Source organism: Epinephelus moara, chromosome 2 (genome assembly GCF_006386435.1).
Source record: "Epinephelus moara isolate mb chromosome 2, YSFRI_EMoa_1.0, whole genome shotgun sequence".
NCBI lineage: Eukaryota > Metazoa > Chordata > Actinopteri > Perciformes > Serranidae > Epinephelus > Epinephelus moara.
In genome coordinates this window covers 19,088,366-19,108,098 of record NC_065507.1, presented here as the reverse complement: position 1 = coordinate 19,108,098, position 19,733 = coordinate 19,088,366, and the positions used below count along the sequence as shown (strand labels likewise).

The 19,733-nt window shown below is 43.0% G+C and overlaps 1 protein-coding gene across 1 annotated transcript in view; it reads right to left on the bottom strand.

Moving 5' to 3' along the window:
- The window catches only part of mettl16 (methyltransferase 16, N6-methyladenosin), a 37,178-nt gene that overhangs the window by 12,441 nt on the left and 5,004 nt on the right, over window positions 1-19,733 (bottom strand). Inside the window, exons 3-7 of the mRNA XM_050062521.1 lie at window positions 8,646-8,833; window positions 7,701-7,841; window positions 6,010-6,125; window positions 5,699-5,841; window positions 984-1,053 (exon numbers count right to left, since the gene is read on the bottom strand). Coding sequence (XP_049918478.1) covers window positions 984-1,053; window positions 5,699-5,841; window positions 6,010-6,125; window positions 7,701-7,841; window positions 8,646-8,833 — 658 coding nt within the window. The remainder of the gene's footprint in view (window positions 1-983; window positions 1,054-5,698; window positions 5,842-6,009; window positions 6,126-7,700; window positions 7,842-8,645; window positions 8,834-19,733) is intronic.

Sequence of the window (19,733 nt, the reverse complement as noted above, 5' to 3'; positions counted from 1 at the left end):
CTCAGTCTGCAGGTTTGGTGAAGGTGAGGGAATTACAATCTGATGTAAACTGAGACGTGTCTCCTGCCGTTGAGTTTTGGCCTCAGTGAGCTCCACATCTCTGATAGTGGGAGAGAAAATAAAGATCCATGATGTGAGGAAGACTCACATGTGGTGTGAAAAGCCTCGTGCTAACAGAGCACTTTAAGTGTCTCTTAGGACTGCCTCTGTAAATACGACGAGGAGGGTCACTAAGTTGAAGGTCAGAGGTCAGCCAGCTCTGTAGCTGGGATGTTCACATTTGCTAAATTAAAAAACACAAAAAGAGATGAGGAGACACTGGAGAGGAGATGGAGTAATGGGTGATAAAAGCATTAGCATATTAACTAGGCCAGGTTTCTGTTTACACACACTTTAAAAAGAGGCAACAGTCTCGTCTCTGGACGTTAGCCAAGGCTGCACTCACTCTGATGAGCAGCGACAGCACCCGAAAACCTCTGGAGGAGCTTTGAGGGATGGCAGGTGGAGTTTCTGGTTGTGTTTTTTGAGCATGTGAGGGAAGTGACTGGCACAGGACCAGAGGCCTGCAGCAGTCAGGAGTCATGTGCTGGGCTATTAGTTAGGCTAATGACGCTAATGCATGTTAGCTACAGAGTGTCGTGTGATGCAGTCATGCACCGCTACCAGACATCAGCACCTTCATGGCTCGTTTGTGACACTGCTTAGTGGGCGTGTTAGAAAGAGCTGATGTGTTTGACTTCTCTGTGTGTTTGCTGCCCTGACAGTGACGACCGTGTGCTCCTAACGTCAATACAGAGTCCCAGAAGGGTGTTGGGGTTTGAGAGGCGAAGCGAAGATTGTTTTAACAAGCCATTATCAAACCCTGCACAGAAGGGGCACCTTGCTGCATGAACATACTGAGATCAAAAGCTGTGGCTGCTTTGTAACTGATTGACTGCAGAGGATGCAGATGCATTTGTGCGTTTGCCTGGGTTTGTACTCACCCCTTGCTTCCTCAGCTCCTCTTTCAAAGGTGCCAGGCTACACTTCTTCCCCAACATGCAGCTGTACCACCTGCAGAAAGAAGAATCCATATTAACCAGCTGTGTGTCTCTGTGTTAGCAGGCACAAGCTACCAAGCAGAGATCAAACGAGTCGAGGTGAGCTTTAGGGAGCAACTCAAACACAGAAAGTAAAACATGAGACAGGAAAAACATCCGTGTGTGTGTGTGTGTGTGTGTGTGTGTGTGTGTGTGTGTGTGTGTGTGTGCGTGCGTGTGTATGGTGCACAGAGGAGGAAAAGCTGTTTTGAAGTCGTCCCTTGACGGAGGCCTGATCAATAATCTCTGCTGTGCGATAAAGAGGAGAGGTTGGTCTTGATCAATAAGCAGCAGAGTCCAGTTGGGGAAGATGGAGGAAAGGTAAACACATCAGGCAGGCGGAGTGGAAGGAAGACTGGTCAGTGTTCACAAAGGTTCTCAGGGTTTGTTTAGTTTTCACTTGACATTATTGGAAGCTAATTATCTGGTCTGTATTTTATGGAAGCCCACTGCTGCCAGTGTGATTAGAAAAAAGATGTTGTAAGTCATTAGACAATCTTTAAAAATAATGAGTTATTTATCTGAAAATAGTGACTTATCTCAAAATAATTAAAAAAAAAACCCTCTTAAAATAATGAGTTAGTACCTCAAAATAATGAGTATTTCAAAAATGATGACTTAATATCTTAAAAAGGTGACTTAGTATAACAATATAATGAGTTAGTTTCTCAAAATAGTGAGTTAGTATCTTGAGTATTAAGTATGTCAAAATAATGACCCACACAAATCGACTTCGTTTTTTCAAAATAGTGAGTTAGTATCTCAAAATAATGACTTAGCAACTTAAAATGACACCATATTAAGATAATGAGTTAGTATCCCCAAAAAATAAATTAGTACCTCAAAATAATGAGTCAGTATCTCAAAATAGTCACTTAGTTTCTCTAAATGACTACAGCTCTCAAAAAATGACTTAGTTTTATAACAGAGTGACTTAGTATCTTGAAATAGTGAGTCAGCATTTTAAAATAATGAGTTAGTATCTCAAAATGTCTTATTATCTTAAGATAATGAGTTGGTATCCCAAAATAATAAATTAGTATCTCAAAAATTGACTTATTACCTCCGCCAAGGAGGTTATGTTTTCTTCTGTTTGTTTGTCTGCAAAATAACTCAAAAAGTTCTGAACGGATTTTGATGAAATTTTCAGGAAATGTTGATAATGGCACAAGGAACAGTGGATAAAATTTTGGTGGTGATCAGTCGAAGCGAAGTGGAAAAAATAATAAAATGGCGGGAAATTCGAGCTGCTTGGCGGAGGTCTTCGCTCTCCGAGTGCTCTAGGTTTTTTGGGAGCGTATCTATGTTCCCAGGGTTCTATGTTCCCCACTTAACCCCGCAAAAAAGGTTCTATGTTCTATGTTCCCCACTTAACCCCGCAAAAAAGGTTCTATGTTCCTCGGGTTCTATGTTGCCCGCTCAACTATGCGGGAAACATAGAACCCTTTTTGTGTAAGCGGGGAACATAGAAGCTTTTTTGCAGGGTTAAGTGGGGAACATAGAACCCGGGAAACATAGAACCCTGGGAACATAGGGATGACCCCGGTTTTTCAAGGTAGTGGCTTTAGTAAAATAATAACATCATTAGTATCTCAAAATAAAGAGTTATTATCATCAATCTCTAAATAATGACTGAGTATATCAAAATAGTGACTTAATATCTCAAAATGAGTTAGTATCTCAAACTAATAAAAATAATCAAATCGAAATACTGAGAAACTTTCTTGCAATAATGACTCAGTATCTTAACAATTGTCTTTGTATTGTTTCTCATTATTCTGAGATCCTATGTAATTTTTTATTGAGAAATCTCATCGTGAGATTCAAAACTCAAACTATTTTGACATGTCATTATAATGACTTACAGGATCTTTTTTTTTTCATCACGCTGGCAGAGATGGGCTTCCATAGTAGTTAATCACCACAGCCCGGGTACAAAAAAACAACAACCCCAAAAACACTGTAAATGTGATATTTAAAGCACACAGATTTTCTTCCAAACTGGGTATGAGTACACAAAGATCCAAGAAAGTTTTTTTCTTTACTTTGATCATATCTCTCTAAACTATCCTCTGACTGTCCAGCTGCTAAAATTCTGATTTAAGAAGCTCTGACTTAATTAAAATGCTGATACAGTCATCTGACTTGCCTTCAAACATATGGCCACTGCAGTAAGGTTTTCTAAGCAGCAACATGTGTGTGTTTGGTCTCTCAGGCCACACACTCTCTCCACTTCTTGGTTGCTGTACGCAGCCTGTAAGGAGGCCTGCAGTCTCTACTAAAGGGCTGACAAGAGTACTTCAGCGTCCTCTGCATGATTCTGTTTTTTTTTTTTTTTTTAACCATAATTAACTGGCAACCATTCCTATCCATCCATCCATTTTCATAACCGCTTATCCTGTTGGGGGTCGCGGGGGGGCTGGAGCCTATCCCAGCTGACATTGGGTCCAGGTACACCCTAGACAGGTCACCAGACTATCACGGGGCTGACACATAGAGACAGACAACCATTCACACTCACACATGGACTGTGGGAGGAAGCTGGAGTACCCAGAGAAAACCCACGCTGACACAAGGAGAGCATGCAAACACAGAAGGGCCCTTCCTGGGATTGAAACAGGAACCCTCTTGCTGTGAGGCTACAATGCTAACCACTACACCACCGTGCCTCCCCAACCATTTCTATAATCAATCAAAATCATTTACAAAGCAAAAATGTCTCTGGTTTCAGCTTCTCAAATTTCAGAATAAGATGTTTTTCTCAGTTCCATATTGTTGTATAGTGAATATTTTTGGATTTGAGACAAAACAAGAAGCTGAAGACGTCACGGAGAAATTTTGATTTTCATTTTGACTATTTTTCACAATTTGCTGACATTTTATGGAATAAACTACGAATCAAGGAAATAATTGACAGAATGAACATTGATGAAAATAATAGTTGAAGCTTTAGTTATGTCTCTCTCAAAAAAAAAAAAAAAAAACTAGAATTGAAGCGCAATATGAAGTAAAGGACTGTTTTTTGTGGTGAAGATGCAAATACATCAAGGGACCTAAATGGGATTTTAAGCAGCGTTAGCTCATTATTAACACAGCTATTTACATACACATTAGTACAGAAAGCATGATAACCAGTTTAAATTTATATGAATGCACAAAAGTGCAGTAAATTTTTATTCCTTTTAGGTTAAAGGACCTCTAACTTTAGCTGAAACCTAAGCCATATTCTTAAATATATAAAAGACACAACGTCACACCCAACGACTGATGAAATCGCATCTTAAAGAACAGTTTTGACTTGAGAAGGGACGATGATTTGTAATCAGTTTAGGGATGTGAGATGCCCTGAGGGGGTGAAGGGGAGTGGGAGAGCAACATGTCAGCCTCAGTTGACACAATGAAATATTGAACAGCTCTAATATTCACAGATGTTCCCCATTTTTCGACACAGTGGGGAGGAACACCCGAAGCAGCTCTCCGGCTTCCCTCCTCCTCCTCCACCGGCGGCTTTTCAAACATCCCAGAGTGTGCAGCTGCATCAGCATCCACACTCTCTCTTCACATGTGAAGCACGTATGATTACAATCTTATTAGCAGAGATAGTAATTTTCATATCAATGGCGTGATAAATGAGGAGTATTACCTCATTTCTAACTGGGGTTTTGGATGTGTGTTATTCTGGGATGTAAGGTATCTCACCCCTGTCTGACAGTAATTACACTTCAGTGCAAAAAAGAGGAGAGAAAGAGGGAGCAGGGCGGGGTGGTGAGGGCGTCTCAGAGGACCAATCGGTGAAGCTGGCAGTGTTTCCATGGACACCTGGTGGCTCTGGTGTCCCAGCATGCATTTGGGAGTGACAGACGGCTCTGGTTAGTTTTGCCCGAGCCGCAAACCTGTTAAATTCGACTAGATTTTTATCTCACTTCCTTTCCTTGCGACACGACTGTAACACAGAGCACCACAGGAGCAGGCAGGTGTTAAAATGGGTCCCTCTCAGGGCCGCTCATCTTTCCAGTGACGCATTATGCAAACACACACTGCATACAGCACACACACACTCGCTGTATTCCCCTGTAGGACGCAAAGCAGGTGTGGCATGTCTAATCTGTTTTAATAGCCCCACTCTGCAGCTCCCTCTATCTGTGTCTCACTCTGCTGCCCCGGTGACAGCCCTGGTAACGGGGGAGGGTAACGTGACGGCCGCTGGAGACACCCCCATCCACCCACCCAAACACAGCTGTTCCCTGTGGGCTCCCGGATACAGTGCAGGGCGAGCTTGTGCCAGAATCATTAAACCAAGTGTGGGTGACAGCTCCATTAATGTGCAGCGACCCATCTGCACATTTCACCTCTTGGTGTCTCCCCTTCACTGGTGCTCTCAGCAGCCATTTAAACCTCTTGAAGCCTCTCCAAAGAGCACAAAACTGCAGTGCTCTTGTTCATCCATCTGCCACTTCAGATATGTAGCTGTGTAACCCTGAGTACTTGAGAGTTTCTGGCTCAATAAATTAATTTACATTTGGTTTTACACTCACAACAGATTCGCCTGCACCTACAGGGAGAAATTATTTTTGAATCAGGTTTGATTTTGCAGGTCACAGTCCGGCTCTTTATCTCACCGCAAGCGTTTCTTGAGCTGCAGGCTGTCATGAATGATCCTCTTGACAAACTCCAGTTCCCCGCCCTCCGCCATGATCTCCGTCACTCCGCCTGTGTTCACTGAACTGGGAGGAGGTCGCCGTGAGTTCCTGGAGTTCACCCCCTGGAGAGGCGCAACAAGGCAGACAGAGCTTAAGATAAATCCTATTAGAAGCTTGTTACTATCATGTAAACAAACACGGGGAACAAGTGCAGTGTTTACTCTCAATGAGCCAAACACCTCCGTTCACTGGTGAGACATCTAAAATGTTAAAGGCAGGGGAACATGTACCTTTGCTTCAAGCTGGTTGGCAAAAAAAGGAGGGTTGCACATGCAGAAGTCGTACACTATCTCTGTCTCTTCTTTCAAGGCGTCCATTAGTAAAGTCTTCTGAGGAACTTTGACAACTAGGATAGTGAAAACACAGTGAGGTGAGGCAGGGATTTGTTTCAGCTGGATGTTTTTGCTAATCAACAAGGTTAAAGAACTCTAAACAATGTGCAAACTCAGGCTCTCCCACAAAAAAGTCACCAGTCATGACAAAAACAAGTTAAAATCTTTGCTTCTTGGGCCAAAACTACGGCCTTCGTTCACACTATGAGACTATGCAGGCTTTCCCACACATTCATTTATATGTAGCGGATCACAACAACAACAACATCTGCTGTATTAATTTTTATTTTGGGAGCTCAAAGCACAGACCATACTCCGGGCACAGACGGAGCAGTACAACGCCAGGTGCAACTGAAGTGAAACTTAACTGTTCATTGTGCTGGGTCTAAAAGTTTCACACGCCTCTGCAGCAGCTGCTCCTCTCATCCATTGATCTGACCCGCTCTAATCGAATTGACCTATCAATTATCCACCCCGTGACTCAAACTTTACAAACTGCTGCTGAGGTAAAAAAACAAAAAAAAACCCTCAAGAGTTCCCCCTCACCTGCATCTTCATGGACCCACAAAATCCTCTGAATTTAGAGAGAAACACAGACACCCCGATGGTAGCTAGTGTTAGCAAGCTTTATATTAGAGATGGGCATGACTACTCAAATTGGACGTTAGAATTCATTCAGCATAATCGTTGCCCAACCTCCCACATGACCAAGACTTTTACATGTTTCTATACTATTTAAAATTGGTAAAATCTTATTTTGATGTAGTGGTGTATTAAGTGTCTTGCTTCGCCCAGCGCTTCGTTGCCCTGCTGTTGCTCTCTTTCCGTTCATCATGAGACTCTAGAGGACTACTGCTGCAAGAGTGTGAGCTCTGTGCCGGGGACAGTTGGTGAAAGTCTCTTGTGTACACAATGTCAGTGCAAACTGTTAGCATTGCACGCCTAACATTACTTAAAAGTTAGTAATGGGTTTAACCACAGAGTTCAGTCGTTTCTCGAGGTGGTGTGAGTTTGTTGGGACTGTTAAATGGCTCGGTGTTGTCGGATGTTAGCCGCTGCTGCTGTGTTAGCTGGTGCTAACCAGGCAGATGTTGGGACAGTGGTTTTTGACTCCAGAGACAGTCCATTAGCGTTCTGTCTAACCTATGTAACAGCAGCAACAGAAAGTTTGCTTATTTTTCTTATGATAACTTTGAATGTTTTGGTTTAATCAGCTAATTGAAGCCTGGTTGTTCATTAAATGAATTTCACATTGTATTTTGTTTTTTACGCTGTTGGCCAATTTACATTCCTATTCTTACGTCAGATTTTTTTTTTTTTTTTTTCCTAGTATACTATAATAATTTAATGCAAGGACCTGTATATGGAAGTAACTTAAAATGCCCATCTTTTCTTTAGATAGATATTGTAGAAATGACTTTTCTCTGCCTGTACCCATAAATTGTTACTTGTAGATATGGTTCAAACAAAATTACGTAGGCTCAGAGACATTAGATAAAACAATACACAATACACTAAAAAACTGCTGTCTAACTGCGCCAGTGTCATAAATAATAAAATGTTCTTCAGGATGAGTGAACCACATTTACCTTTAATCAGGTCAGACAGGTTGTTCTGCTCCACATTTTTCGTGGCGTAGTCAAAACAGATGTCGTCCACCTCTGTGGCCAAAAAGTACCAGCCGTTCATCGTGGCTCCCAGTAAGGGGTAGATGCAAGACGCACCGGTGCCTGAGGAAACACACACACATTTATTCTTGGCAGCCTGAGGATGTGTGTGTTCATTAAGATGATGAATGGTTATGACTTTCATTGGACAATATGTAAATATGTTGTTTAAAGTAAATGGTAAAGGGACAATAAATGTCAGTTCCAGCAGCTGTTATTGAATCATCCACATATGACAACACGACCACGGCCGCATAATTCAGTCCAGGCTCACATAAAGTGGCACCAGTTAGTGAAGGAAACGCCCAGTGGTGATCCATCAGGGAGCAGACTGCTTCAGTCTGCTTACAGAGAGACTCAGGGTCACCAATCAGTAACCTAAGGTCCTAAAGAGGACACACACACACACACACACACACACACATACACACACACACACACACACACACACACGCACACACACACACACGCACACACGCACACACACACACATCTGCAGGCACAATCACCACATGCAAAGACAGACAGACTTTTCTCTGAGAGACAGAACAGCAAACACGCTGTGACATGTGGATGGGGATTTGGCTGTTAAGTGCTGGGAACACTGGGAATGACTGGGCTTGTGTACCAGCTGGAAGCACCAACTGACATTTCGTGTGCCGCTCTGAGCTGCTGGCAGCCACATCCAGAATAAATAAGAGCACGGGTCTCAAACGCAGACTAAATGGGGCACACACATGTGAACAAATACATCATGTTTTCCTCTGTTACATGAAAAGTAACGTCAGCATCCTCGCCACAAAGTAAAACCTATTACACACGCTGTAAAAGATGAGAAACAAATGACAAAAACAGAAGTGGTGGTACCGATATCGATGCCCCTGCGTGGTTGCTTCTGGCCGTTGATGAGGTCCTCCACCCAGTGGATGTAGTTGAGGCGGAGCGGTACGGTGGGTATGAGACGCTCCAGAGGGATCTCGATGGTCAAGCCAAAGTCCTCCTTCAGCAGGGTGCAGGTCAGCGCTCGCACCGCCTCCGGCTCTTTGAAATTCACACTGGAGGAGAAACAAATGTGACTGAATTATTTCATGCCTTTTAAGGACCCTGACACACCAAGCCGACGGCCCAACTATCATCTGTTGCTCTAGTTTTTGCAGTGTGTCCACTGCTGGCACAAGTCAACCATTGCTGGCATTTTATCAGCCAATTAAGCACATTAAATAAGAGACAGAGACGGCAGAGCCCGTCGGTGAGTAAAATGACTCATTTAGCAGTTTGACAATTCAGCTTAGTGAACGAGAAGAGAAACAGAAGTGAGGAAAGTAAACAAACAGCTAAAGTCAGGAGGGCATGAGATCGAAACAAATTTGTTATCGAAGGTAAGAATATTTTTTCAGCCAGTGAATTTTTAGCAGAAACAGTTCGCAATTATTTTTTTATTCTTAGCTAGTGCACGATAAATATGCTTTGTTCTTTTAACATCTTGTTGTGTTGTTAATGTGCTAACTGGCTAATTAGCATCTTGAGTGCATCATGGATGTCTTCCCGTTTCCCAGACTACCCTCGCCTGCTGGTACTGAGCGTTACTTCCTCTCACGCAGATGCAGAACATATGTGCTAGCTGGCCATTGGCTGAAGTAGTGGTGTGTTCAAGTGCAACTTTTTGGCTGAGACGAAGGCAACGTGAGGCAACGCAACAGTCCACCTTCACTGCTACTGGTTCTTTGTTGTCTGTTTGGTGTGTCTAGGCCTTAAATACTATAGTAACACAAAGAAAAAATTAGGTTTATTAAAACTTGTATCGATTTTTAAACACTGCTAATTTTGGACTATTTTAATTAGTTGTAATTTCTTGTACAGCTGCTAGTGTTTAAGACAACATTTAACTTCCAACAATTTTGGTTTCTTTTGTTAAATAAAGGGTTTGTACAAACAAAATAAAAACAATCCCACATTTAAATTTCTCAAAGTAGGGTGGCATTATATGAGAAAAGTTTCAAAAAATGTCCAGCCCTGCAGATTGATGTTTAGAACAGACAGTCTGGTAATAACTCTGTTGGTTCACGTTCGTTTTCTCCTCTAAATAACTTTGATTAACGTTAAGCTGAGGGTTGTTATCACTGACAGAAATTGTGACCAAAGCTACAAAAATAAAAACAAATGTTGTATGAAACCAGAATTTCCCTTTAAGGATGATTTCAATTTAGTGACTTACTGATCCTCCTGCTTTACCAATGAGACGACCTGACAGCAATTTACCAAACTGCTCTTAATACTGCACTTCATTAACCCTCTGCTCCTCCAGCCTGCTGCAGCTCTAAGCACTGAAACCCATTACTCCACATCACACACACACACACACACACACACACACACACACACACACACACACACACACACACACACACACACGAAGGACAATAGGGAGATAAGCAGCCCATCAATTCACAATCCCTTGCTAATGACAATGAAATTCACATTTCCAACATTGCTAAGACCTCCCACTTCTTCCTCCCAATTCTCAGTCCCACTCGTTCGGCTCTCCCGTCTTCTTCTCGACATGTTTAATGATTTCAGCTGTCACACAAGTGGGCACGAGTGCGGCAGACAGAACGAGTGGGCGAGATAGGTATAATTAAAGCTTCGCTGAGCGCTTTCGCACCTTGGCAGATGTAATTAGACACATCCTAGTGATGTGAGCGTCTGGCACCTCACCAGTTTGGTGTGAGCAAAAAAAAAAGTACTGCTGGTAGAGATGGAGATATAACTCTGAGAAACAAAGCAGTCAACCTCTGATTTTGTTTTTATTTCCTTCTCAAATCAATTACACATGAAGAGCTGAAATGTTTTGCTCCTTAAATATTCAGCTCGTCTTTGGTGGTTCCTCACAACAAATAAAAGGGCATTCACATTTCCATTTTTCCTTTCTTCTAGGCCTATTTAATAAGTGGGAACAGCGCTGTGCTGCTTCAGATACCGCTGAGACTTGAAATACTATCCAGGAAGTCAAGTTTGAGCTCAAGATACAAGAGTTTGAAGATTTCCGAGAGGCCAAAAGGCTGCACTGCAGTTTATAATAATGAGGAAGAATTTTACTTTGTTCTCATGACAGCATCCATTTCATCTTTCTGGACTTGCACTTGTGCAGCACCTTTCTTGTCCTCGGGCCTCTCAAAGCTCTACAGAGTCACATTCACACACTCGTGGCCAAGCTACCACACATGGTGCCACCTGCTACTCACTTCAAACAATCACACGTACTAACACACCTCTGGCACAGCCATTGGGAGCACAGTATGTTGCCCAAGGATACTTCCAAATGCAGACTGGAGAAGCTGGGAATCAAGCCGGCAATCTTCCAATTAGTGAAGAGCCACAGCCGCCCATCAGTCTAGATCAGGGCTACTCAATTACAAATTAAATTGGGTCAGATTATAAAACCAGAAAATTTCGAATTACCAGACGTTTTCAGGAGCAAGCAACCTATTGAAAACTCATTTTTAGCTTTTGGCAATGACAAATTTTAAAGACAGGCAAATATGAAGTGAAAGTAGTAACATTTGAAATGTTTACCACAGCAAAGTCACCATATAAAGCCAATAATATCTCACTGGAAACAAATCAAACATATCTAACATAGAAGGGGAGAGGTTGCAGCACGATGATACATGAAACCCAAACTTATGTAACGATAGAAGAGACGATAACATCGGGGCTTATTATTGCTAAGGTCCTGTTTCATACAGAGTCGTGGTACACATCCCTAGCCGGGCCACTCAGAGGCTGCTTCAGGGCCAGATGTGGCCTGCAGGCTGCTTATTGAATAGGCCTGGTCTAGATGATCACAAGGCAGACAGAGGAAATGCAGCGTTCATGCTACAAAGCAATCTGCCGGGAATATGCACTTGGCTGATTCTTTTTTTTTTTCTTTTGCCGTGCAACCCTGTAAATTTTGTGGGAGCCTTCTGCTATTGCACCTTCTTTGCAGGATCAAAGTCACTCTATGCAACTCTAAAGAACAATTTAAAGCTAAAATGATAAATAATTACATGGTGCACATCCATAAATGTATTTGTTATTAACGAAGTCACCACAAACTAACAGATACAGAGAGGTAGAATACGTTTCATGTGGTTTAAACACATTTGCAGGTCAAGGCATGAGTGCCAGGATATTCCTCGATCAGTCAGTAAGTGAACAGAAGTTGGTTTGTTGTGCTTGTGTCCTACTCCATGTGTTTTGGCAGTGTATCTTTTTATACATTAATCGAACCACAGACTGTATAATAAGGATGAATGACATGACAGTGAATGGGACATGGGCCAAACTAAAAGAACTAAGTACACGCCAAAAACCTTTTATCCCAAAAGATGGCTTCAGTCATTTTAGGCAGGTCTTATCACAATGCTGCATGTCCGAGTGCTCACTTTTCTGGTAAGTTTGGTTTAATTAGTTATTTGATGCTATAAAAAGGGGGTTTGATGTCATGATTAACAGCTGTGTGCCAACTGGCATGCTCGCGATCAATGACGCTGCTCTGCGCAGACTCTGGCCTAAAAATGATATTACCAGTGCAAGATGGCAGCAGCCGTAGTTGGCGTATTTTTGGCTTGAGTATCCATCTTTAAATACAGTCTTTGATCCGCACCAACTGAAGCTTAAAATACAGGTAAGGGGCCTTGTTTTAGGCGCTGATTGTGAGCCACAATATCCCTGGCTGGGCATCTACTGTATGTTGCATGTCATCCATATAATGCCGCTACTGTCAGCTGGGTAATGAAGCCATAAAAGGCCCTAAAACTACTTACAAAGACTGAGTGCACAACGAGAGGAACCTGCCTTGTTGCTGAGGTGCCTCTGGCCACTGAACTCTGCATCTTCATCCAAGAGTGATAACACAGACAAATGACCCTCCAGGTGTGAGACGGATACAAATGAGAAGTGATTTACCTGTAGAGCCTGACATCAATCTTACCCTGTGTCTCCTCACCTAATGAACATATTAGGTTAATGGTCCAGTTTAATCAGCGGCTGAAGGAGTGTGACCTCCTGGAGGAAAACGAACACCTGGCCCTGCTCTGAGGGTGTACGACACGTTTTCAAAAGACGAACCGGTGAAGAAATTTGCACTTTAAAAATGGCCTGAGCTTAAGGGAGGAACCGGGCTAATGAGGGAGAAGTGATACATCAGCATAACGCTCAGTCTTTTCCAAAATGAAAGCCTGCCTCTCTCAGATATTCTGCCCTCTTTCATTTTTCCTCTGAGGCATCATTAGATAAGGATCAATATTCAGAGAGGGAGGCTGCTCAGGCCTGCCCTCTATTTTTAGCCCCTGATGAGTGTGTGTGTGTGTGCAATGCAGACCGATCACTCCCATCAGCAGCACTGCGAATGCCACGTCTCCATGGCAACCCCACCTACTGAACAGATGAGGGGAGCACGCAAATCCGGCCACGCTGGAGCAATGGCTGATGCCAGACGGAGCGTGAGCGTGCTCGCAATTTACGCCTGTGCTGCCACGTAGGTGCACCGCTGCGTGCTTACGACATTAATGTGGCCGACGGGACACAATGTGGGACAAACCTGGGTGAAAAAGTTGTGATGAGACTAGCTGGAGGGGGGGGGGGATTAGGAAGTGGGAATAAGTTCAGAATTCAACTCCAGGTGAAACAGGTGGACTGGGCTTTAAGAAGCAGATAAAGATGTGCAGTGAGACTCTGCAGGTGAAGAGGAAGAAGAGATTTAAATGCTGAGACGAGGAAAAGTCTTTGGGTTCAGGTGCAGATGGATGGAGAGGACGACATCATTAGACCGGAGGGGAGTTTGCTGCTGAGACAAACAGCTCGCTCTCACCTCCACGCTACATGATCAGCATGTAGCGCGCACGCACGCGCACACACACACACACACACACACACACACACACACACACACACACACACACACACACTTTCAATCTCTGTCCACAGAGAGGTGACCTTCAATGTACATCTACTCCACTCTGAGTGTGCTGGGAAAAATTTTGTGCTGATTTGCAGCAGCTTCTTTTCTTGTGTCAGGTGCTTTTTTTTTTTTTTTAATCCTCACGAGAGCAGAAATAATCTCTTAAAAACTCAACATGTATTTAAAGCTAAACTGACTGAATATCTTTGAGCTTATTTAGTTATATTTTTAGCATTTCTGCAGATGTGCTGATGTTGTACAAAATGGGTTCCCAATAACAACCAGCATGTCTTATATAATTTTCTAGATGTTTATTTATTGGGGTTTGCAGGTTGTCAAAATGTTTTTTGTCCTTTTTTTAACATTTATTCTAAATTTAACACAAAATATAAGACACAAAACAAGCACAGGAGAGCTGGGGTGAGTTAATTGCTTAAACCCATATAAACACACGTAAAAACTTTAAAAAGTATTTCACTGCTGGAAAGATGGTCTTTTCACAAAACTTGGCCATCTATTCAGTGGAGATACACAAATACATTTGAAACTGAGAAAAAAGAAAAAACTGGCCTGTGGCATTTGCCTTCGCGCAAGAGGTAGAAAACCTACAACTACCAGAATGCACTGTGTTGCACTGGACTAATAAATGCTCCTGCTGGTGATGGTAAACGGACTGCACTTGTATAGCGCCTTTCTAGTCTTCCGACCACTAATGTGACACTGTGAGTCACATTCACCCATTCACACACTGGTGGCTAAGGCTACCATACAAGGTGCCACCTGATACACAGCTTTAACACACTCACACACACCAATAGAACAGCCATTGGGAGCAACATGGAGTTCAGAATCTTCCTCAAGGATACTCGACATGTGGACTGGAGGAGCCAGAGATCGAACTGCTGATCTTCCGATAAGTGGACGACCCCACAGCTACAGCTGTAATGTGAGCTTGGCCATTTTAAAAATTATTTTTGGGGGCTGTTTTTGGCTTTATTTAGTAGGACAGTGTTAGCGTGAAAGGGGAGAGAGGGATGATTTACATGCAGCAAAGGGCTGTACGCCGGAATCGAACCTGCAGCAGCTGCAGCAAGGACATAGCCTGTATACATCAGGCGTGGTCATATTATATTCCTCCAGTCCGCAGTCAAAGTATCCTTGAGCAAGATACTGAACCTCAAAGTGCTCCCGATGGCTATTACATCAGTGTGTGAGTGTGTTGAAAACAGAGTAGCAGGTGGCACCTTGTATGGTAGCCTCGGCCACCAGTGTATGAATGTGTGTGAATGGGTGAATGTGACCCGTAGTGTAAAAAGCGTTTTGAGTGTTGTGTGAGACTAGAAAGGCGCTATACAAGTGCAGGTCCATTAACCATTTACCATTTACGATGGCTAGTTCGTAACAAACAATTTTGAATTACAATTATACGGTAAGCTGAAATATGTTTCTAAAAACATTTTAGTTGAGAAACGTAGCAACACAATCTTGGTTTTATATTTGATCAGAACTGCTTAGTTTTACCATTTGATCTCAGCATTTTCAGCCTCAGTTTCAACAATACAGCAGACAGTGTAGCGACCACTTCCTGTTCACAAATTCTTGTATTGCAGCTGAAGAGTGCACTAAAATTTAGGCACAAAATAGGCAGAATCTTGGTTCATATTTGATAAGCACTGCCCTGTTTTACCATTTGATTAGAATTTGAGGGAGAGATGGGCGGGTGTCTCTCTCCTGATCCACTTATACACTCTTGGTGTCTGTGGTGGCGGGCATACGAAAATAAGGAAGTACAATCTGTTGTCCGAGCACTAGCCCTAAAGTTAGATGAGCAGGGAGATCTGGGCGCTGGTACAATGGAGGGAAGTTTACCACTGCTACTTTACACATACTACCCACACTGTTGTGATACAGAGCTGGTTGAAAATGGGCAGTGTCTCTTTAATCTCGGAGGTGCATTTGCCCTCAGGTAGGGCTGGGCGAAATGACCAAAATCTCATATCCCGATATCCCGATAACGATACCTATCCCGATATAGCACATTTTAATCCAATGAATAAAAAGTGTAATTTGCGTCACAATGACATAAATGATAGAGCAAAATATTAAACGATAGACATTTTTCTCTCGTCACACGATATACAGTATATCGTCATATCGCACAGCCCTACCCTCAGGTATTGAAACAAAAACAAAAAATAAAAGGTAGAGAGTACAAACTTTTAACAGTCTCCATGTCTCTTTTTCAATGTCAAGGTGATTCTTCAACATACTGGACAATCCGACAGTGTTTGAGTAATGAATGTGGACTAGATTTAATTGGAAATGTCTTTTTCAGTTAAGTGAAAAAGGACAGACGAAAGAAAGATATCTTTTGTTCAGGTTTTGGGGTGAACTTTACTCATCAGCCGACAACCAATTAACCAATCACTTGGGCTTATTTAGTGGGATCTGTTCACTTCAGCTCAAGGAAGCTGATTAGAGCTGCTTACCAGAAACTTTGTGGCCAGAACACAACCCAAATTATAATTCATATTTAACTGGTATTCAGATAAATAATTTTGGGTATGGTGATGGTTGTGCCTTGATATTAAAGGCACGGCACAGACATCACACAGCTGACAATGGCCTCTTCACAGCAGATTGTGAGAGACATATGTACAAAACATAATGTCTCTCTTATCTCTCTTCCATCACATAGTAAAACATATCTGCATTATAAAGTCTCTGATGGGCTTTCCAGTGATGCTGATCATCGCAGGTTTGCATTTATCAATTTAAAATGTGGCATCAGAGGTCATATTTATTCATTCATTTTTCTTCTAATGCCAAGAACGCGTTTAATAATTTACCTCTGAACACAAAACTGGTGTGAAAATTGAACATTTCATTAATTGCGGAAGTGAGAATCCCTCCACAGATGATCGTCTTGCAGCCCATAAAAAATATGACTACCAAATTAAATGTCACCCACGCTGTTGCATTTTTAATACCCATTCATGCCTCCTAATCCCAAACCCCTCCAAATGCTGATCTGAGCCCCCCTTCTTCTCTCCCAAAAACTGAAACAATCCAGACTATTTTTTATTTTATCTCTTCCTTACTTCAATTCCAATCACACCCCCCATATTTCTCCTCCTGCTGCCTCTGGTCTGGGCTCGACTCTCTGCCCACTGCTATCAGTCCTACCCACTGACGATCCCTAAATGAAGGGAGACATATCTCCCCTGAGGATTGAGTGAGTGTCTCCCCAAGATTACTCTTATCCCCAACTCACCGCTTAAATACTTAAAAAACCCAGTAGATGAATTCATTGGGAAATACAAAACCACACTAATCCCTCCACTGATGGAATGAGTGAGAGACTGACGGGGGAAGAGGAGCCAAATTTCTGCAGACGGTTAACCAGAGCTTCGTACCACACACGAAGGGAGACGCAAATCCTGGACATCCGTTCATGCAGCAGGCAAAGAGAACAAACTGGCAGCTGAGTCGATGTCTGATCATCGTGCAATGTACTGCTCAAACAATTTGTTTAAAGGGATAGTTCACCTCAAAATCACAAATACATATTCTCCCTCTTACCTGTAGTGCTATTTGTCTTGATTGTTTTGGTGTGAGTTGAGTGTTGGAGATATGAAACTGGAGGAGAGAGAGACAGAGCGTGTGCAGAAGAGGGAGGACAGACAAGAGAAGGGGGGGGCTGCAAGGTGACTTGGTTGGCAGTCGTCTTGTCTGCCTCCCCTGCAGTGGGAGAGATGTGCGAAACATGCAGCAAAGAGCGAAGATCATCATCTGCGCCCCGCATCGCCATGGGCAGCCATGTGCACAAGATGCGCCAAGTTGTAATAAATGCTTTAATGTTAAAAAATTACATTATAATATATAAAACAGAATATATTTTTGACAGTAGGAATTCAAATTTGTGCGGGTTCATGTAGGGTCGGGCTTGATTTTTCAGGCCCTATCAGAGCTCTAGCTCAAAGCCTAAAAAAGTTGCTTCTGTCAGGAACACTTTAGTCAAAAACTCTTTATTTCCATTTGCAGAATTATATTCAGCGATATGGCTCTGTTCTGGGGCATCTCTGCATTTCCTTGGGCCTACACAGAAAGCCTCCTCCACACACCTACGTGGAAAGCATTAAGCGGAGAGAGCACACCTCTCTGCCCTTCCATGCGCCTACATGGAAAGCCTAATGCAGGGAGAGCAGCAGCAAAGACCCCCCCCGGGAACAGAACACAGCCAGCATCAATGACAAACAGAAATGACACTGATAAGTCAGACACAACATGAAAAGGAGGAGCTGGGGTGGAGGTGGGTTGCAAAGCAGCTTGCAGAGGAAGCAGCAACAGTAGGCAGGCCAGAGCAGTTTAAATAGGGCACCCTGAATGAGATTCGCCAATTGGTTGCATAGAAAGGAATCATGTGATCTATCAGCTGACTCTGTCATCAATCAGCAGCTCCATCAGTTGATTGTGCTGTTTGAGATCAGCTGATGTAGCTGAGCTTGACATCATGTCCTGTCCAAACTAACGCTGTGTTCATTATTTGAAAAAAAAAATCAACAGCAGTGTCTCTTTCCAGAAATCACGACCAAGTACCTCCAGATAAACTACAGACCTTTTTGTGGGCAGTTTCGTGTATTTTTTCTATCGAGCAACACAACTGTGTCACCTAGCAGAAGGATGCATGCATCTACTGCTAGCTCACCTTACACCACAAAGCTAGCTAACGTTACAGCTCCATATCACGATGTTTGGTAGTAAGATGTGATGATATGAAGCAAGTAAGCCTGTATGCTTTCAACTGTCAATGCAACAAGAGTCACAAGGTTGGCACAAGAACTGTACACTTTAATTTCTGTTTCCTCAGCCAGCTTCACTGACAGTAATCTACATTTAACTTCTGTGTCTTTTCACATTTTGATGAACATGACTCCCCAGTTGTCTAAATTTCTACACTGGATGTCCAGTCCCAGCTCTACCAGCCCATTGTTTGTCATCTGTCTGTCTGTGGCTCGCCAGCAGACAGACGACAAACACAAAGTGATAATTAACACCTGTCACAGACGGACATCCAGTCGTGCCCACACATGCACATGCTCGCCCGCCGTGAGATGATTGACGTGGCCACCTCACATCCACAAAGGACCAGCCCACAACAATATGTTCACGTTCACACACAGATGTTCAGACTCGCTGCGGCGACACCATGTCGGCATTCATCTGCATAACACAGACAATAACAAGTGATTTCCTCACCGAGCAGACGTGGTACCTGTTTCACAAAACACAAACACAGAGGGAGGAGAGCGTCTCCGTCCTGACAGATGAACAGCAGACCTCAAATACGAGGTTCACAATTACTGACAGCTCCTGCATTCACTGAGAGTTCCCTTTGTTTTGACGGACATTTGTATCAATTGTGGTGAATTTTTTTAAAAAAAGTCTAAATTTATAAAATGACAAGCTGACATGTTGCTAAAGAGACTAGGACCAACTAAACCAACATACACCGTGAATGCTATTTTGGGTACTTGTTCGGCTAGAACAAATAGGGCCAGAATACCAGTACTTAAGTTCATTTATTCATTTTCTGTAACTGTTTATCCTGTTAGGGGGTCACGTGGGAGCTGGAGCCTAACCCAGCTGACACTGGGAGAGGTGGGGTACACCCTGGACAGGTCGGCAGACTATCACAGGGCTGACACAGAGACAGACAACCACTCACACTCACATTCACACCTACGGACAATTTAGAGTCACCAGTTAACCTCATTGTCTTTGGACTGTGGGAGGAAGCCGGAGTACCCAGAGAAAACATACCGCTAACACAGGGAAAACATGCAAACTCTGCACAGAAGTGCTGCCCCACCACAAGGTTCGAACCAGGAACCCTCTTACTGTAAGGCGACAATGCTAACCACTGCACCACCAACCTGTCAACGGTGTAATCATTTTGGGCATGTCCAGGGAGATTTCTGAGACACTTTCGTACATATATAATATAACCA